The sequence below is a fragment of the Vicia villosa genome, linkage group LG6 (assembly GCF_029867415.1).
Source record: "Vicia villosa cultivar HV-30 ecotype Madison, WI linkage group LG6, Vvil1.0, whole genome shotgun sequence".
NCBI lineage: Eukaryota > Viridiplantae > Streptophyta > Magnoliopsida > Fabales > Fabaceae > Vicia > Vicia villosa.
In genome coordinates this window covers 154,999,940-155,021,927 of record NC_081185.1, presented here as the reverse complement: position 1 = coordinate 155,021,927, position 21,988 = coordinate 154,999,940, and the positions used below count along the sequence as shown (strand labels likewise).

At 33.4% G+C, this 21,988-nt stretch overlaps 3 protein-coding genes across 3 annotated transcripts; 1 reads left to right on the top strand and 2 right to left on the bottom strand.

Annotated features, from left to right (window-relative positions):
* Positions 1-12,104: 12,104 nt before the first annotated feature.
* LOC131610659 (probable aldo-keto reductase 1) lies at positions 12,105-14,201 on the bottom strand. Its single transcript, XM_058882664.1, has 7 exons — positions 13,907-14,201; positions 13,648-13,818; positions 13,341-13,544; positions 13,057-13,229; positions 12,861-12,957; positions 12,579-12,732; positions 12,105-12,483 (listed from the first exon to the last, which is right to left on the bottom strand). The coding sequence occupies exons 1-7, from the start codon at positions 13,964-13,966 to the stop codon at positions 12,305-12,307; spliced, it is 1,038 nt and encodes a 345-aa protein (XP_058738647.1). The 5' UTR covers positions 13,967-14,201; the 3' UTR covers positions 12,105-12,304.
* A 920-nt stretch (positions 14,202-15,121) lies between these two features.
* Positions 15,122-17,218, bottom strand: LOC131610658 (probable aldo-keto reductase 1). Its single transcript, XM_058882663.1, has 7 exons — positions 17,027-17,218; positions 16,763-16,933; positions 16,477-16,689; positions 16,219-16,391; positions 16,024-16,120; positions 15,671-15,824; positions 15,122-15,545 (listed from the first exon to the last, which is right to left on the bottom strand). Exons 1-7 carry the CDS (start codon positions 17,087-17,089, stop codon positions 15,367-15,369), a joined length of 1,050 nt encoding a protein of 349 aa, XP_058738646.1. The 5' UTR covers positions 17,090-17,218; the 3' UTR covers positions 15,122-15,366.
* Positions 17,219-19,041: 1,823 nt separating this feature from the next.
* On the top strand, positions 19,042-21,988 carry LOC131610657 (uncharacterized). Its single transcript, XM_058882662.1, has 2 exons — positions 19,042-19,250; positions 19,337-21,988. The coding sequence occupies exon 2, from the start codon at positions 19,703-19,705 to the stop codon at positions 20,861-20,863; it is 1,161 nt and encodes a 386-aa protein (XP_058738645.1). The 5' UTR covers positions 19,042-19,250; positions 19,337-19,702; the 3' UTR covers positions 20,864-21,988.

Sequence of the window (21,988 nt, the reverse complement as noted above, 5' to 3'; positions counted from 1 at the left end):
TTTGAATATTATTTGTTACATTTGTCCACACGTGAGTTGGAAATATTTCAAAAGGAATAACAAATTAACATGCCATATAAGATCTCTGTTCTCCAACTCAGACACATTTGGAGTGTTAGTTAAAAAACAATTACATGAAAGAGATAGAACTTGTATGTTTCGACGAAGAAAAGTTAGCATTAATCACGGGTTTGGTTATTTGTAACTTCACAAAGTTGAAAAAGTAAGAGAATGAGGAAAAAAAAAAAAAAAAGATGCATGCATGTGGTCCTATATTGGAGTTTTATAATATCACGCTCACAGCACCACCACATGCAACTATGCTTTAAGTGTTTGTTTTAAAACTGATTAAACTGCACCACTGACTTTTCTACAAATTTGTTAAGAGTGTCTTATATTTGAAAGGAAGGTGGTATTGGTATATCCCACCCACTAAACTTTAAAAAACTTTAGTTGGATGAACCTTTTACTTTCTCTTTCTTGCATTGTCTATGTTACATGTAAGGTAGGCATCAATTGGAATGAACCAAACAAAGCATATGGATAATGAGTACTTAGGGGACCATGCATCTTTCAATTTCCTGCTTTGCACGGGTCTATCAAATCGTGTTGCATAAGGTTCCCACAAAATGGAATATTAATGAGGAAACCGCTATTAGTAATTGTACTAATTAGTGATAACAAAACCTTTTATTGTTGTTTATGAAACAAAACCTTTGGTGGGTAACCCTATAGTTGAGAAAATGTGGAGCCTTAAAGATAAGCTATGTTTAGGCGTTTTGAACAGACTTCGGACCTTTGTTAATCAGCTTTCCAAGAGGCTCAATTTTAGAAGCAAAAATTTATTAGTTTGGAAGGTCATATGTTCTCTTTAATTATGTGTTTAATGTTATTTCTATTTCCCCCTTTCTTTTAAAAACTCCTATGAAGGTTTGAAAAAAAACAGTATGGATCCAAATGAGGTTTCTATAGGGAGGTGTGAAATGAGATTTTGAGATATTTTGGGTTAAATGGTTTGGTGTCTATAAGCTGGAGAGTAAAGATGACTTGAGGGTTAGAGATCTCCATTAATCTAGCCATATTTGCCAAATGGAGGTAGAGGTTAATCTTTGGTGCTTCTGACCTTTGGGTTCATACTTTGATAATTAGGGATGACAAAAAAATTCGTACCTACAGAATTCCGTGGATAAAACCCGTCACAGATACGGGGCAGGTAGCTTAATGGATATTTACGAATAAAATAAATTGATATTTAAATACTCGTTTGTTAATGGATACGTATACAGATTGAATGATATTCATACCCGCAGATATTGTATCCGTTAATAAATTATAAACATTATTTAAATATCATTAGTTTATTATACTTTGTCCTTTCAAATTATAACAAAATTAATCTTCTTATTTTATTTTATTTTTCGAAAATTTCTTTGAAGAAAACCTTTCATATTTCATACAAATCATATTTGGTCATATTATATTTAACCTTCTTCAATACTTCAGATATCACTTCAACAAATTCCACCGTCCAACCAACCAGTACCACCATTCCTCTATCTAACCAGTGTCTCCCTTTCTACTTCTCTGTTGGATGCTCTTTCACCATAATTCACAATGACAATTTCTTTTATTTGTTTTGGTTAAAAATTAAATGCATGGATATTATGTTTTGGATGTTATTATGTTTTTGGTAAAAAAAGAAGAAAATTAATGTGATAAAATTTTGTTGTTAAATTGAGAGCAAATTGTATGAATGCTATGTGATAATAACTTTTGAGTCTTTAAAAGAAGTTTAAAAAATGTTTTTTTCAAAAAATATTTTTAGAAAAAATATTATCCACGAATATTTGCGGATATCTTAAAACCTGTAGATTACCCGCTTAACGGATACTCATACGAATATGGGGCGGATATGGATATCATATTTATCCAACGGGACGAACACGATTATCATAATATCTGTCTATATAGATATCCATTTACATCCCTACTGACAACTACATATGGATCTCTAGTTGTTTCTGATTTAAGAGGTGGTAGATATTCGTGTTTTCGATTTTCATCCTCTTGGTTAAAATGAGTGTATCTACATGGGTCCAAAGGTGGTGATCCTTCTGATTGGTTTATGGATGACATCTTTAAGAGAGTGGAGTCGGGTCTTCAAACTCCTTTTTGGGCGGACCATAGGGGTGGAAACATCCCCTTTACGGTTAGGTACCCTAGGCCTTTTACCATCACTAATTAATCTTTCATAGTGGACTGTGGGGGAATTGGGTTAGATGGTTGGTGGTAATATTATCGAGAATTTCAGGCAGATGAAATGTTTTGAGCATGAATAACCTATGATTAATAGTTTATTATGCTCATTTTACTCCAGTTGCGACCTTGGCACTGCCTCTTTGTTAGGTGCCAAATTGTGTTAATATTTAGTTTAATTAGTGGCACCTTTCGACCGATTTTATCGAGTATGCTTTTAATTCTCTGAAGTTTTAGATAATTATTTATAGTTTATAATTTTAAGCTTTCATTTTATGTTAATATGTGTTTTAGTTATGATTTTGTAGGTTTTAGCCAATTTTGGGAAGTTTGGAGCTTGTTTTGGCCCTGATTGAAGACTGCTGGGCAGAAGTATGCGCGCGTCGCGCGGTGATATGGGCGCGTCGCGCCCTGGCCAAGATATTTTGTGAAGCTTGAGGCAGAGAGTTGCGCGCGTCGCGCGTCTTGGTGGTTTATCTTTTAAGTGTATTGGCGCGTAGCGCGCTGGAGGGCGCGACGCGCCCTGGACAGGTTTCAGAAATCCTATATAAAGAAAAATTCAGATATTTTCCTTCTTCTTGATCATCTTTAGAGCTCAAGGAACCAAATCTACTGTAGCAAACTGAGAATTGAAGAATCGAAGCTTTGATCGTCGATTAATCGTCGTAGATGCTTGTTGTTCTTCATCATTTCCTTCTTGAGCAAGCTACCATTCTCATGGATAGCTAAATCTCTTTTGTATCAAGATAAGATGTAATCTTCCTAGTCTTTTGTATGTATTTCTTGTGAATATATTATGTATGAACAAGTGATGATCAATATAGATGGTTTAGTTTGTTTATTAAAGCTTTTATTTGGTATAAGTGTTTGAGACATCAATGTTTGTATCTAGACCTAACTTTATCATCTATCAAACTATAAGTTGCAGACATGGATTTAGCGTTTGATGTTTACTTAGTATCGGTTTTAAAACGTTATTTGTATTGTTTAAACGGTGGAGAAATCGTCGGTTAAACAATACGGTAAATCTAGCTATATCATTGCGGACACAGACGGTATAGACGTCGATACGTAATTATATTGATCGTTAACGAGTTCATATACATATATTTATAAGGAGACATACAAATTTAGGTCGATGAAATCGAATCTTGATACATTTTCTTTAACTTAGAACTTTCATCAATTTACTCTTTGCTACTAAAATTGTTGAATGATCTTATGCAAACCCAAAACTAAAGTAACATTAATTCAAGACAAAATAGGCTATAGAACGGCAATGATATCGCAATCCCTGTGGATACGATATAAACGAAAAGTACACCACAATACTCTTTCAACGCTCTTATTTGGATTAATTTGGTTCTCTCTAAGGTGGTGCCGTTCTCGACAACTTCGGTAAGATAACTTCACATCTAAAGAATATGTGTTTAAGCAGAGGGTGTTTGTTGACCCTGATGGTGCCTCTGATCATATGTGTGGGAGTTTGATGGAGTCAACTTATTATTTATTTGTCACATGTGATTTAGCTTTCTTTGTATGGTATAAGATATATAAGTGATTAGGTTACCAGGTGGTTATCCTTAGTGATTCTAGGCTCTTTTTTAGTTATTTAAATTCATATATGGCCGAACAAAGAGTATGGGAGATTATGCTATGATTTTACATGTAGTTGTCTAGTTAATTTGCATTGCTTGGAATGACACTAGGTTATGTATCAAACGTGAGAAAAGTGAAGGAAAAAAATATTTATGGCTAGGAAGTGGTTTAATTGTGGATCTATGGTGAACTATGTTCTTTTTATGCTTGGCTTCAAAAACTTATCCCATACCTTAACCAATAGAGGATCAAGAATTTATGATGTGGTTCTTGGCTTGATTAATGGTGTCGACATCTCTTTGGGAGTATTTATTATATTAATGGTGGTTCTAGTGTAGTGAGATCTAGTATGTTCCCTTGTTGAGTTGGAGCTTTATGTAACGCCCCGGACTGCTTTCGGGATTATCGACTGACCCCACAAACCAACACGAGTCTTTTCAGCATGCTTTGACCTCACTCACATGCTTTCCGAGAAACTTCCCAGAAGGTCACCCATCCCTGAATTGTTCCAAGTCAAGCACGCTTAACTATGGAATTCTTATGAAACGGGCTACCGAAAAGAAGATGCATCTTGTTTTTGGTATTCCATTCCATAAGAACTCCACAGTTAAGCGTGCTTGACTTGGAGAAATTCTGGGATAGGTGACCTTCTGGGAAGTTTCCCGGAAAGCGTGTGAATGAGGATAAACCATGCTGAAAAGACTCGTGTTGGTTTGTGGGGTCAGTCGATCATCCCAAAAAGTAGTCTGAGGCGTTACAAATGATATCAGATCCATACCTCTCCAAGTACGATGTGGTTCGAGGACGAACCATACGGAAGCTGGTGGGAAAGTAACACCCAAGGCCGAAGAAGGCGAGGGATAGTTGCACCGCATGTAACACCTTAGGCCGAAGAGAGAAAGGGTGGTCGCCACATTAGAATGAGAGGGATCCTGAGGCCGCGTAGGTATGGGACTGTCTGGTTGAAGAAAAGCTTATAAGGATTGATGGGTACTACCTATACCAACAAGATGCATCTTCTTTTCAGTATTCCATCCCATAAGAACTCCACAGTTAAGCGTGCTTGACTTGGAGAAATTCTAGGATAGGTGACCTTCTGGGAAGTTTCTTGGAAAGCGTGTGAGTGAGGACAAATCATGCTGAAAAGACTCGCATTGGTTTGTGGGGTCAGTCGATCATCCCAAAAAGCAGTATGGGGCGTTACACTTTACTTGTGTGATTTTGCTCGTTGATTTGTTTGTTCTTTCATTTTAGTGATTTGGATGGATTTTTGTATCTTTTTTTTTTGTTTTTGCATTTAATGAGCTTTGTAAGTGCTTGTTGTGTTTTTTGATCGCTTTCTTTTTGTACTCTATTGGGATCTTTATTCTCCATTATCAGACTGTATTATTTTGACGTTAAAAAGGGCAACTTTTAAGGTGTTATGATGTGTATACCTTAAAATATTTTCATTTCAAAGGTTGGAGAATAAGTTTTTTTTGGCCAGATTAGGTCTCACCACGGGGTGCCCAGTAATGGCCATAGGGCTGGTTTAAAAATATTATTACGGGGTTTTTCACTTCCAATTAGCAAGGCTAGTGGAATTAAGCACGGCATGCACATAGAGTCGTTGTAGTGGGGAACATGGATTCATAGAGAAAGCCCAAGGTGATGGCCTCTATTTCTGAGTCAGGTTGGGAAAAAAGGTCCACGTTAGTCCTTTCCATCCAATTTTCTCAAAAGACATCAATTTCTAATTTTTTTTTGTTAAAGCCAGGATTCAATCACAGGTTCACTTGATTGCTAGACAACATATCAAACCACTACACCACTTCACACTTGTTTGTATGTCTTATGCAATGATTTGGCTTCATTGTCTATATTCTTTCTCTCACTGCACTATTTCCATCATTATCTCAAATTGAAACATTTACCCAGAAGTTTTTCCCATTCAATCAAACATTTACCCAAATTTTTTTCACTGATCCACACTTGCATCACCAGAAACATAGTAATTTTTTCACTGATCTGAAGACTGAAAGGGCCATTTTCTCCTTTATTTATAGGGTTTTCCCTTTTATTTTCAATTGTACTTCATTTTCAATTTTTCAACAATTCGGTTCTACTTTTCAATTTCATCAATCGTAACAATAATTCCAATATCATTGATTTAATATTGTACTTTTTCTACTTCGAATTCACCGATTTGAAATTCTCATTTGCATGATTATTTTTTTAATTAGGTTTAGCGGTTAGTTTTACGTTTTGTTCGAAAATGGAGGACGGTGAACTCAATTTGTCGAATCAGGACGTTTTTCCGAATCCAACCATGCCTAAATTTCTGAGTAGTTTTGCCCAAATTTTTTAAATAAATTGGTAGTTTCAAGTTGAAGTTCATGCAAGAATAAGATTACTGCTTTATTTTCAATTTGGAGAAATTTCAATTTGCAGCACGTTAGATTCTTTATTTTCTATTCATGTTTTTTTTTTGTCATGGATTTTAATTGACAAGTTAGAGTTTCCAAATGGGTTGTTGTTTCATCTTCATCAATCAACAAGAACAAATTTGAAAGTGAATTATCCCCTTTGAACAAGTAATGGGATTTTGGGTTTTTAATCTGTAAGGGAACTATTCTTGAAAGAACATTTGAGGAAGAAAATGAAGTTGTTGGATTTTTCTATGAAGAAGATATAACAACATATTACAATATACTTAATGTGTAAGTTGTAGCAAAAAAGGCAAAGTGTCCAAGTGATTAAGTGTTATGCTTCACAATCAATGTGACCAAGGTTTGATCCTCAGTTACAGTAAAATTTCTTTTGGAATTTTGGTGAGTTTGATAATTATCATACACCACATCAGATGCCACTCATGCAAAAGTTGGTGTCGTTGAAACTTTTTAAAGATAAGGGACCAGAATGGACCCCGAGGTAAATTTAAGGGACCAAAAAGAGTATTTTGCCTACTAAATACCTTTGTTATCAAGTTTCATTAGATGAATCATCTCAGTTTTCTCTCTTGTTTTTATTTAGGATCTTCTTGTGTGTTGAGTGAAAAGAGTAAGAGGTCAAAATTAGGGATTATTCTTTGAGAACTTTGTAAGTTAATTTCTTGTATGAACTTATTCATAGTGGATCTAAGAACTAGTTTCTCGTAAAAATATTGTGCAAGTATACATAGCCGAAGTGATAACAAGTGATAAAACAATTAAAACACACAGAGTATTGATAACCATTTTGATTCATTTTTATTAATTAACAATGCTCTTTTGTTTTAATTGATTTTTTAAATTTACACTAAAAAGGCAAATAACAAAATGAACAAAAAAAAGAAATTGTCAATGACGCAAAATTGAAATTCCTTTCATTACATTACGATGTACATGTATCCATTACATCACTTGAACTTTACAAATAGTCACACAGATTGCACATTATAATCCCACAAATTCAGTAAAATATCTCACAAAGGAGGCTTGAACACATTGCTTACTAAGAATCTCACATGATCACATTCACAATGAGCTAGCAAATTCATACGTATATCACACAAATATCTTAACAAACTTCTCACTCTTTCACTCACAAGAAAGCTACACAAAAACGGTTACAAGGATTATTCTCATCGACCTTCTCCCTTACCACTCTTTAACATTCCACTATGAACAACTGTTAGTTGGGAATTTCGAAGACAAATAAATGTTAAGTTAAAATCGAGATGGTTGAAATAGAGTTGTTTCAAAAATAAATTCAAGATAACCTCATGAAGATTGTTCGACTACCAAACTCATGAGTGATTTTATTTTGCTAACTATAGAAGAAAAGTTTTATTCTCGTGAAGCAGATGAAAACTTAAAATATTTTGGAAACAATTCGAAGGAAATTGCTTTGACGATCATATTGGTTAATTTGGCGCCTTGATAGAAAGAAGATTTAAATTCAAACGATTCATCTTATCCAAAAGGATGTGTGGAAGCCTGAGAATTCGAGGGACATGCAAGCAGCGAACGTGGCATTCCCTTAGGAAAAGACCGTTTTGGTCGAATTAGTATAAATTAGAATCTCAGCATTAGGTTTTTGTGTGTTCAATTCTGTACGAACACCAATATCACTCGAAGTACCAAAGTTAACCGAGAAAAGAGTTTTTGAGAATGTATGTATGATTCACCAAGTTTTATTAAATTGTCAATTTACTTTTACCAAAATCCTTTTTACTCCTTTTATTTTTTAGTCGAAATCTTTTTACTTCCCTGTATTTATTTCTCATTGCATTACAATTTCTTATAAATTAATCATAACCTTTGAAAAGATGAACATTCGAAAGATATAAGTCACCAAACTAAACACATGTCATATGATCAATCTAGTTGATCGTGTAAGTAACCAGAATATCTTTGTTTTGGAAGACTAGCGCTTGTTTACTAAATTCCAGGATAAATAACAACCTTCTTCAAAACCATCCCATGAACCTTTACCACCTTCCATAAAACTTCAACTTTCCCCAATCAAAAATCGCCATGCACCATCTTATATTCCCTTCATTAACCATCAACTACAACCTTTCACCTTCACTCTCCATCATCCTCTATCATCAAATCAAATCACAAGCTAAACTTCCATAAATCTCAAAACCACCTTAATTTTTTGACCAACCTTCAAAAATCATAGAAACACACAATAATCTCTTAACTCACAACAACAAATCAAGTCAAAACAAAATCAAAAACAGATGCAAGGAGAAAAAAAAGGTGAAAATCGAAACGGAAGTTCAAACTGAAAAACGAATAGCTACCAGCGGAGTCGCGCCAAACGCCATCAGAAACTTCATCAGAATCGCTCAACATTACATACACCTCCCTCTCTCAAAACTCCTTCGCGAAATCAATCCCGCCTATGCAGGAGCAACATGCTCTACAACACATGGCCACAATTTTTAGAGAGCCACAAATTTTAAAAAGTCCAATTTTTTTTTTGGCATTAATATTAATTAATATAAAAAAATGTTATAGAAAATTTAATAAATAAAAAATGTTATAATAAAAATTTAATATAATTAAAAAATAAGATTGATTAAAATTCAAATAATTATAATTAAATATTTTTTATAAATATATACTTATATTTTTTATGTGTCATTTTTAATTATTATAATAATATTTTAAAAAAATAGAACCTCCTGTTTGAAAATTATCCATTTCTAACCATCACACTCACGGCGACTGTCGCCATTGCCATTAGAGGTGGTTCTTTCTTTTTTCTCTTTTTTGTGGGTCAAATGGGTGCAAGAACATGTGTGTGAGAGATGAGGCTGAGTCCTCTCTTTCTTTTCTTTCTTTTTTTTTAATTTTATTCTTATTTTTTAATTTTTATTTAATCTTTTTTTTTAATGAAAACGCCATGTTTCACCGGGCTATTGGTGGCTGCTTTTAAATTAAGAAATGATGTCGTGAGTGATTCCCTATGGACTCCATTGTGGACTTCGATTTTAGGACCTTCAGATTTAATCCTGTAGTCTTGAAGCAATCCATCAAGAGACCTGGAGAAGAGATATGGGCCATCTGATCTCAATCACATGGTCCTGGCTAATCCAGGGTCTATTTTTGTTTTTTATTTTGTTTTTTTTCCAGACTTCACTTTAGCAGCATTGAGCTTTGTCCTTTTTTATTGCCACAACACCCTGATTTCTTCTGCACCCCTCTTTTTTTTATCTATTTTTAATTTATTTCTTTTGGATTATAGTAATTAATTAAGTGATTACATTTATCAAAAAATTAAGTGATTAAATTTTAATTAATTATTTTTTTCTTACAAATTGGTCGACTAATTGATATATTCATAAATTGATTAATTAATTGATTTCTTTAAGTGATTAATTGATTAATTAAATGTACAATTTGGTGAATTGATTAAAATTGATGAATTTTTTAATATTTAATTAATTAATTGATTTTACTTGATAAATTGATTATTTGGTTAATTGTTTGATCGATTTCGATGTGTTAAGTCAATTAATTAGGTAATTTCTATCTAAATTTTCTACCATCACACATGTAAATAATCACATTCAACAATTCACATTCAATTTTGCCGCATCTACATAGATCCACACCTCTTTTACCTCAAAAACATCATTTTTCAAACAAAAAAAAAATTAAATTAAATCATTTGATCAACATCAAGTCCTTTTTTAAACTTAATCAAAAACACGTCAAAAATACTTTCTCAAATAAATCAGATGAAAAAGGATGAATTGGACGTAGACCTCTTTCTTTCTGGAGTATTTGGATATATGTTGTAGAGTTTGTTGTTCGAATATTCGTCTTCCATACTAAAATACAATAGATAATTGAATTTAGTCCATTCTTTCATGGATGAAAAAAGATTAATTGGGCGTATGTCTCTTTTTTCTCAAAGTATTTGGAAACAAGTTGTAGAACTTGTTGTTCGAATACTCGTCTTCCGTTAAAGAATCATGACTCGATTCGCCTTGCATATTTGTATAATAAATTCGGATGAAAATGATTAATTGGGCGTAGGCTTCTTTGTTCCCCAAATATTAGGATACTAGCTTTAGAGCTTGCCTTTGAATACTCGTCATCCACCTAAAAACAATTTCAACCAATCAAACCTCATTTTTTCCCTAGCTCGAATACACACTTTTTATAAAAGAAGGATGATTTATCCATTCTACCGCAGTACAAATGAACATTTAAGTCCCCCATGTGCGAGCATACAAGCAACATTTAACCGTTAGAATGCAACCTAAACATAGTTCACAAAAATCAACTAACCAACACTCATTGGCTACTAAGAACTACATAGTTTTTAGTTTCTCATCGCACATGTGGATACGTAAGAGCGAGATTCCACGTCTCGTCAAACACCCTGATAAAAAACCTATTTTTAATCGCTCTTTCTTTATTTACATAACGCATGATAATCAGAAGAAACCAAATAACGTAAGCTAACACTCTTTTCGCAAAATTAACTAAACAGTTCATGTTGAGTACACGGGTGTGAATGGTGCTAATACATTTCCATTGTATAATTGACTCCTGAACCTGAGTTTGGTTACGATGACTATATTTTTGTTCTTTTAGGATTTTATCGATGTTTTCCCTTATAAAATAAACTTTGGTGGCGTCTCTGTTGTATTTCGAGTGTTCGTTACGCTCAGGTATTTTTCACACCGTGAAGATTTGGCAGACTTTTGGGGTTATCATAGGGATTGGTAAGCACTTTAAGCACCTTGGATATCTGTGATTCTTATATTGAGTTGGAGATATTGAGAAACACTTGGGTAAAAAATAGGGTTTGTTCTTGGGAACTTGAAAGACCATTTTCTTGTAACTTATTTGTATTCTCTTGTAAATTTTTCTGGAGTATATTGAATTAGAGAGATGCTCTCTCCCCCTAGGCATAAATCATTTGATCGAACTGGGTAAAGAAATTTTTTTGAGGCTATTTGTTTGGTTGTCATTGTTCTTTGCCCCCCGTGTATCAACTTACTTGATTTGAATTGAACCTTGTCATTATCACAACAGATAACATATATCATTTCTCACAATGTTGTTGAACGTCTTTAATCAACCCCTATCCATTAACTACTAACAATGCCGTCCAAATTTTAAAAAATGTAATTATAATAATTTAAAATAACACATAAAAATGTAATTAAATATTAATCAAATCAAAAATAAATTTAATTATAATTATTTTGACTTTTAATCAATCTCATTTTTTTGTATGTATCGAATTTTTATCATAGATATTTTTTATTCTGATTATTTTGTCCCGTTACCAATACTCCCCTGACCCACATTCTTCATATTCTGATTCACCTTCACCAAATTGTGCACCTACTCAATCTGTTAGAAAATCCAGTAGGATAACGAAAAGATCATCTTACCATAAGAATTTCCATTCTGACCTTAAGTTTCAGCAAACTCCGCCCCAAACTTCTTATATTTATTATTTTTCCTTATGTTTTGTTTTATCTTATGATAAATGTGTTGATTCTTATTAATTGTTTTTGTTTAACTGTTTCTTCTATAACTGAATCTAGTTCTTTTAGTCATGCTAATAAAGATAAGTGTTTTGCTAAATGACTTGCATCATGAATTAGAAGTTTTTGAATCAACTCATACTTGGTTGATTGTTAATCTTCCTCATGGTAAGACTTTCATTGGTTGCAAATGGGTCTATAAATTTAAGTACAGTGCCCATGGTACCATGTAAAGATCCATGGTATGATTGGTGGCTAAAGAGTATACTCAACTTGAAGGGGTTGATTATTTTTATTTATTTATTGAATCAAAACAGCAGAACAAATGTAAACACCCAATCTTGACTTGTTCACCAAGAAAGTCATAATTGAGTCAAATACATATAGGTAAATGTTTGTTGCGCATAATTCATGACTCAGTGCATTCTCCAACTAAAAGGGACTTATACTTGAGGTTGAGACCCTTTAAACTTTTGGAGGTGTGTTAGCAAACTTCCAAGAATAGTGATCCAATCCATTGAAGTATCTATTTCCTGCTACATCATCCACAGGAACTGCTGCAGAAACTTCTCTCACCTCCTCTTCCGATAGCTTCACCGATAAGGCACCAAGGTTTTGATCCAGATTCTTAATCTTAGTTGTTCCTGTGAATAATAAAAGTTCCATGCTATATTTGATTAGGTATCAACGACTTTTGCAACATACTGTTTTCGAAAAATATGCATATTTTGTGACTAACCAGGAATAGGCACAACATCTTGGCCTTGTTGGAGTACCCATGCTAATGCTAACTGAGCCGGAGAGCACCCATGCTTCTTCCCAAGACTTTCAATCCTATCATATATCTTTTTGTTCTTCTCCAAGTTCTCAGCTTGGAAGCGGGGATGAAAAGTCTGATAACCAGTATTTGATTCATTATTAACATTTGGTCAATGCTATATTACATGATTTGGCACATGTTACTAATAATTCCATGACAAGCAATACAAACACGTTAAATTTAAGTGCTAAACTGCTATACCAGATTGCTAACAGCAGGCACGGTTCCTAGAATTCCTTTTCCACCGAAAAAACCACGACCAAGAGGACTATAGGGTACGATTCCAATACCAAGCTCTCTGTATCAACAAAAGCTTTAAATAAATTAAGTATCACTTAACACAAACAAACACAATCAAGGGAAACTGGTTCAAACTTGGAGAGGAACTCAAACTAACCTACATAGAGGAACTATCTCGTCCTCAATGTCACGAGTCCAGAGAGACCACTCTATTTGTACAGCTGTGATTGGATGAACGGCGTGTGCTCTCCTTATTGTATCCGGGCTAGCTTCAGATAGGCCAATATACTTCACTTTTCCCTCTTCCACCAGTTTCTTAAGTTCACCTACCTATAACACAACACACTTGTTAACAATATATATCTAGTGAAATAAGTCAGATAATGTCAGCATATCAGTAACAATTAACTGTGATATTCAACATAGGAAGAAATTCTTAACTGTATCCTCTATAGGCACAGATTTATCGACTCTATGCTGATAATAGAGATCAATGTATTCAACACCAAGACGTTTCAAGCTAGCCTCACAACATGAGCGCACATACTCGGGTGAACCCTTGATGCTCATACCAGAAGCATCTCTTCTGGCTACACCAAATTTTGTGGCAATCTGTATCTTTTCTCTAGGTAGTTGCTTTAAAGCCTAGTAAATAAAATAAAATATCGGCACACTCAAATTACTTAAAAAACCAACCTCTATGAAGAAATTAGCATAAAAACTACAAACAAAATAGTAGAATAAGTACCTTTCCAACCAAGATTTCATTAGAACCATCGACTCCATAAATATCAGCAGTATCAAAAAAAGTGATACCTTGAGTGAATGCATAGTGAATAACAGAAATTCCATCTTGTTCAGGAAGAGGATCGTTGTAGGCACCACTGAGTCCCAAACAACCGAATCCCAATTTTGAAACCTAAATTAGGTAGTAATAAACAAGTATAGTATGGTATAGAAAGAAGAATAAAATGGTAGAAATGGTTGTTGATGAAAGGAAGAGATACCTGAAAGCCTTGAGTTCCAAGTGTTACATGAGGAATAACTAGTTGAGTTGTTACTGCCATTTTAGTTGATGAATGAATAAAGTCTGTGATTTGTTGCTTATAAAAAAAACAATTTCTATTAGAAGCAATAATATATGTAGTTTGAATGCGATGCGCACCGATCGTCACTGAGTGTGTCAGCGGGGTATCTATGAGTCAACTATGATTGGTTTCCATTCCAAATAAAGAACGACCACGACGCCAGAAAAGTACAACGCACTTCGGTTTCCTATCTTCGTAGTATTATCCACCACTACATGAAACAACTGTACTGTGATTTTTTAGCATGTCACCTCAAGGTACATGTTTTTTTTTATAGTAACAGTACTCTATCAAATAAAGTTACTTCATAGGTTTTTTTTTTGTTTGGATTGGAATAGAAAGTACAAGAAATATAAGTGGAAATATTGATAGTTTATGGATTTTTTTTTAATAAGAGTCCTTTTTTAAAGAAAGAAAAATAAGAGTCCAATGTTGAAAAGGAAAAGAAAAGGATAATAAAAAAGAGAGAGGAGAATTAGTTTAATAACCTCTCAAAATGAAGTAAAATAAAAAAAAAAAAATTTTAGTCTATTTTTTTTATGATGTGAGTTCTAATCTCCAAAGAATGGGGGTTAAAAATGGTTGACTAATATTTTGAGAGAGATTCCAATGAAATTGATATTTCCATAAATGTGTATATATTGCACATATAAATAGCACAAATTTTTGGTGCCTTTGCCGAAAATTATATCAACAACACTTTGATTTTCTGAACCTAATATACAAAGGAGACCCCTTAATCTAAAAAAAAACACTCAAATTGCTAACATTTCAAACGGCCAATTATTTACCACGAAACCCTCGACCTACTCATTTGTAACAAATAACTTGTCGTCATAAAATAACATCCAATTCAATTTTAGGATTTTTTTTAAAGTAATTTACAGTTTTAATTTGTAATGATTTGAATTTGAACACTTCTGGTTAATTCATGTGAAAATTTTGAAAGGAGTGGAGAAAAATCTTATATTTAGTAACATAGTACTAGAATGCAATAACACTGATAATTTGTTTATCGATTGGTTTGTACTAGAATGCAACAACATTAATAATTTGCTTATAATTTGGTTGATTTGATTTCTGTTCTTCTACATTTTGGATTCTATAACTTTGTTCCTTATAACATTTCATTCATTGCAAAAGAATAAAAACCATTTGCATTCATCTTAAATGGAATTCTACAAGAGTTTGATTGAAATCTCTTATTATTTAAAGAATCAAAACAGCAGAACAAATGTAAACAACACACAGTCTTGATTTGTTCATCAGCCAGGTCATAGTCGAGTCGAGTACAAATAGAGAGATGATATTGCTGCACTTCATTCAAGACTCGGTGCATTCTCGAACTAACAGGGACTTACACTTGAGGCTGAGACCCTTCAAACTTTTGGTGGTGTGTTAGCTACCATCCAAGAAAAGTGATCCAATCCAAGGTAGTATCTACTACCTGCTATATCATCCACAGGAACCGCGGCAGAAATTTCGCTCAGCTCCTCTTCTGATAGTTTCACTGATAAGGCACCAAGGTTTTGATCCAGATTCTTAATCTTAGTTGTTCCTAACAGTTAAGACGAGAGATCATATTTCTGATACTAGTAGGATATATATATCTTAGAGTAGCTAATATCAAAGATTTCTACGACAGATACTGTTTTCGAAAAATATGCATATTTTGTGACTAACCAGGAATAGGCACAACATCTTGGCCTTGTTGGAGTACCCATGCTAATGCTAACTGAGCAGGAGTGCATCCATGTTTCTTGCCAAGACTTTCAATCCTATCATATATGTTTTTGTTCTTCTTCAAGTTCTCAGCTTGAAATCGGGGATGAGAAGCCTGATAAGCAAAAATAATCATCAGAAAACAACATGCACTTCTAACAAGAATTTCCAATGAACTGCACAAAATGCATATTTTACAAAATAACACATTAAATTGATGAATATTACTATTACATAATTTGGCACATCTTCTTAATATTTCAATGGTATGCAGCAGAAATACTTATTTAGTCAAACTGCTAAAAAAACTATACCAATGTGCTAACTGCCGGTACATTTTCCAGAACTCCTTTGCCACCAAAAAAACCACGACCAAGAGGACTATACGGTACAATTCCAATACCAAGCTCTCTGTATCAACAAAAGCTTTAAATAAGTAAAGTTTCATTTAACACAAACACAATCAAGAGCAACTGGTTCAAACTCAGAGAGGAACTCAAACAACTAACCTGCATAGAGGAACTATCTCGTCCTCAATGTCGCGAGTCCAAAGAGACCACTCTATTTGCACAGCTGTAATTGGATGAACGGCGTGTGCTCTCCTTATCGTATCTGGGCTAGCTTCAGATAGACCAATATACTTCACTTTTCCCTCTTCCACAAGTTTCTTAAGTTCACCTACCTATAACACAACAACAAACTTGTTAACAAAAATTGAATCTACCAAAATAAGTCATATAATGTCAGCATAGGAAGAAATCATTAACCGTATCCTCTATAGGCACAGATGTATCGACTCTATGCTGGTAATAGAGATCAATATATTCAACACCAAGACGTTTCAAGCTAGCTTCGCAACACGAGCGCACATACTCCGGTGAACCCTTGATGCTCATGCCACCGAAACCGGGACCATCTCCTCTAGATATACCAAATTTTGTAGCCAGCTGGATCTTTTCTCTAGGTAATTCCTTCAAAGCCTAATCAACAAAATGAAATTAGCATAAAGTGAAACATGAAATTATTGTTGGCTATTAGTATATATGTATTTACCTTTCCGACCAAAATTTCATTAGCACCATCGACTCCATAAACATTAGCAGTATCAAAAAAAGTGATTCCTTGAGTGAATGCATAGTGAATAACGGAAATACCATCTTGTTCCGGGAGAGGATCATTGTAGGCTCCACTGAGTCCCATGCAACCGAATCCCAGTTTTGATACCTAAATTAACCGGTAGTAATGAATTAGCTAGTATAGTATAAATTAGAGGGATGAAACAATATAATGGTGGAAATGGTTGATAGTATATGATACCTGGAAGCCTTGAGTTCCGAGTGCCACGTGAGGAATGAGGTCAGTTTGAGTTGCTGCGGCCATTTTGGTTGATGACTGATTAGAATATCAGTTCCGATTAGCGGTTATAATATATAGAATGCGTTTGTGGTATATCTTCAATTTGTGATATCGTCACTGATTGTGTCACTGTGAGTCAACTCTGATCGGCTTGCAAACGAAAATCATTTTTCTATTCACCACTAGGACATGTTTCTACTCTTTTCTTGATTAAATACTAACCATTAAATTAATAAGAGTTTAATTGATGTAAAGAAGTATCATACAAACTAGAACTCTCAAATAAGCCCAATTTTTCAAATCCCCAATTTTTTAACCCCACTAAAGCTCTACTTTATTAAGCCCTTTGTTAATGAGAAATTTTTTAAGCCCCATAATTAATGTGTTATTTTTGGGACCTATTGAGGGGCCTTATTTTGTTTCAAAAATTTCATTTCTAGTTTCAATATGGATTATTACTCTTGTCATTTGTAAAGTAACACGTCTATGTTTTACAAACTAATCTTTTATCTCTAACTAACTAATTTGTTATACATATAACTAACTTGTCTCAATTTGTTAAGTAGGTAGCGTTACACCTATGCTTGATTACTATGGATACTACCTTCTCTCTTCTCTATATAAGTACTATGTATGGACTTCCACACAAGCTAATAAAGGGATTCTCCTTTATTCATATTAATATATAAAGTAGTTTAAATAGATAATTTGCAAGATCATCACTTCTCATTTAATCACTTCAAAAGCATTTTTTCTATACATTTCCTCAATTTTTCATAAAGAAACATAAGACAATATATGACAAACTAAATTTACAATTTAAAAAACACTCAGGATTGCCCTTGCAACTGAGAAAACGCCTTCGGACTCGATTGTTTTAGTTATTGAAATTAAAAGAACATTCTGAAAGCATCAACAACTTTCTCAGGCCTGTAGAAAAATACAAAGGTAAAATCTATAAAAGATTGAATAAAATTTTCTACAATGTATTAGAATAAATTTTTTTTGTTTTTTCTAAAAAGTTGTTTTTTAGTTTTAGAATTTCTTTTAGCGCAATTTTTTAATTTTTAAAAATAAAAACTTTTTATTTATTTATAATTTTTAATATATTTATTTTGTTTAAAAGTTATTATTTTTTGAATTTTTTATTATTTTATTTTTTAATTAAAATTTTAGTTTTATTTGATTTGGGGCCTAATGGCCCTTTTTTAAATTTTGGGGCCTTTTAAGTTTGGGCCCTATGTGTTTAAGGGCCTATTATTTTTGAATTTTTTTTAGACCCCATTATTATGGAGCTGGGGCTCAAATTAATTGGCCCCATAAATTGACACCTCTACTCTCAACAATACCCACTTATTTTAATAGGTAATTACTTGTGTTCATATTCGTATTTATTTTGCGGATTTTTATCCGATCCACTATGAGTATTTTTAGCAGCTTTTCATCATCATGTATGTGCAAATTACCGCCCCAAATCTCAAGAGATTAAGATCGCACAAATGATTGTCACTTTGTCTATAAATCTATCTTTTTGATTCAATTTTGATATACAATGATCTAATAACTAATTTGGGTTTAAATTTTTTAAAATTTATTTCAAAATCAATATATTTATTAAAATAGAATTTAATATATTTTATAACAATACTTTTAAATCATTGTAATTTTACACAATTTCTCTATTTTTAATCACAATAAAACACATATCTTTTAGAAAGTAGTTGAAACTAATTTTACGATTGGTCAAATCAAATGTTTACTAAATCTATTACAAGGATAGTATATGTTTCATGTCCAAATCACAAAATTATGTGTCGATAACTCATACGATGAAGTGTGACCGCAAACAATCCAAATAGTTGCAAACCTCAAATATCATGGACACATTTCCCATACATGTGTGTTGTTATAAAAAATACATAGAAAATAAGGAACAAAATTGCGTTCCTTTTTTGAATCCATTGATAGTTGACCAAAATATATATGGAAGAAAGAAACATAGTGAGTGAGTGACACACTCAATGATGAAACTAAACCACCGCTGACACACTCACTGACGATCGTATTCATATATTATATAGTATATAACATCGCTTCATATGGGAACTGATACATGCACAATTATTTTGTTCATTCATCAACTAAAATGGCAACAACAACTCAACTTGGAACTCAAGGATTTCAGGTATCTTTTCCTTACATCAACAATTTCTATCATTCTATTCTTCTTTCTCTACTATACTAGTAGTTAATTACTACCTATTCATTTAGGTTTCAAAACTTGGTTTCGGATGTATGGGACTCAGTGGTGCGTATAATCATCCTCTTCCTGAACAAGATGTGATAGAGAGTAGTATTATATTATTTAAGTTAATTTAGAATTTATATTAATGTTTTTATGTATTGTTATTTAGTGGGCTCTTATTCATATTTGGGCTTCTTAGTTTATTATCCATTAGAGGATATTATATATGTAGTCTCTATGAGACATTGAGGAATATCAAATGAATGAAAAAGTTATATTTTCTTAGTTTATCTTATTTTATCTTCTTAATCTTTAGTTTACTCTAGTTTTGTTAGGGTTACAATCTAGCTTCCTAACATTGGTGCTTTCATTCTTGAACACCAAAACCTCTCATGGCATACCCCTTTCACCCCACCATAAACACCTCTCCTATCACACCTTCATTTCCATCTTTTCCATGGGAACTTTTTACACCTTATTACACTCATGCATCTTCATCACCAAAATTATATTTAAATCACGGATATTCACCACATCCATTTTCTAACCCATATTTACCTCATTCACATACCCTCCACGAGAACTACAACCACATCAATACCCATACCCTTCAACATCAAGTATATGGCTATTCCACACCTTTCTACCACCAACTTATTTCCACCCCTGTCATTCCTTCTTACCAACACACAACACACACAGCAGAAGATTTTCAAGAAGATTTTCTGAAATTATCTCAGGCAGAAGCAAAATACAAAGTTATTGATGAGCAAATTAGATCCTCAAGACTCTCTTTCAAAGAAAGATCTCAAAATCTTTCTTATTCATTCAAAAAGTCACAACAAAAAATGAAAGAAAAGTATACATTCGAAAGAACGGTTGAAGAGGCGGAAGAAAAAGAAGAAATCGAAGGAGTTTATGATAGACGAATATTATCTCCGACGTTACTTCCGAAAACAACTCCGGCAAATTTTCCGGCGTCACTTCCGGTGATATCTCTGACGAAGACATCTTCAATGATTCAAAAATCACCTCCAACCGGAACACCGACGCCTGTTCTATCATCTTCTCCGGTAAAATTTTGGTTGTCTCCTCAGACGAAAACAGGTTTATCTTCAGAAAAGATAACAGATTCACCATCAAAAACAGATTTGTCACCAGAAAATACAATACCATCATTTACAAAAACAGCTTCATCACCGTCAGAAAAGAGAGCCCCATTGCTGTCAAAAATAACATCATCAACTTTGTCTTCTCTGATGAAACTTTCTACAGGCTCTTCAACAACAATTTCGGCGACGCTTGCGACTCCTTGCTCACCACAACCGAAACCCACTGTTTGGTTTTTCATCACTTTCTCTTTTCAATCTATTAATATTTATGATAAATTTACTTTTCCCTTTGATCCCGGTGGAATATATACTATCACAAGGAATGAAATTTTTAACAGTTTTTCTATCTTTGAAAAAAAAATCATTGGAAAAAAAATGGAAGAAAGAAGAAAAAAAAAAGAGAAAAAAAAAAGGAGAAACAAAAAGAAGATGATGATGTAGAAGGAAACGTAAGAAGAAGAAAAAAAGAAGAAAGAGAAAAGAAATGAAAAAAAATGAAAGAAAAAATTTGAACATTGCTCTCTGTCTCTATCGTGTGCCAGCTGTAATCCTCTATGAGGTTATCTAATGTGTAGTGCAGCATATTTGGTGGAGTAGTGGAGTTATGGTATTAACTACACATGAATAGTGCAAACTGGCAAATTTTTTTCCTGGTCTAAAACCACTCTACAAGTTGCTTGCATCATCTACAATGAGAATTTAATTTAATTTCTTTAGTTTGTCTAATTTTAATTTTAGAACCTTGAGGACAAGGTTCAAGTGAACCCGTCGGCAATGATAGAGAGTAGTATTATATTATTTAAGTTAATTTAGAATTTATATTAATGTTTTTATGTATTGTTATTTAGTGGGCTCTTATTCATATTTGGGCTTCTTAGTTTATTATCCATTAGAGGATATTATATATGTAGTCTCTATGAGACATTGAGGAATATCAAATGAATGAAAAAGTTATATTTTCTTAGTTTATCTTATTTTATCTTCTTAATCTTTAGTTTACTCTAGTTTTGTTAGGGTTACAATCTAGCTTCCTAACAAGATGCTATTTCTGTTATTCACTATGCATTCAGCCAAGGAATCACTTTTTTTGATACTTCTGATCTTTATAGAGTCCATGGTTCCAATGAAATTTTTGTTGGAAAGGCTTTGAAGGAATTACCCAGAGAAAAGATCCAGTTAGCCACAAATTTTGGTATATCTAAAGAAGATGGACCTGGCTTCAGCAGTGTGAGCATCAAGGGTTCGGCGGAGTATGTGCGCTCGTCCTGCAAAGCTAGCTTGAAACATCTTGGTGTTGAATACATTGATCTTTATTATCAACACCGAGTTGATACATCTGTGCCTATTGAGGATACAGTTAATGATTTCTTCCTATGCTGATATTATCTGACTTATTTTGCTAGATTCATTTTTTGTTAACAAGTTTGTTGTGTTATAGGTAGGTGAACTTAAGAAACTGGTGGAAGAGGGAAAAGTGAGGTACATTGGGCTATCTGAAGCTAGCCCAGATACGATAAGGAGAGCACACGCCGTTCATCCCATCACAGCTGTACAAATAGAGTGGTC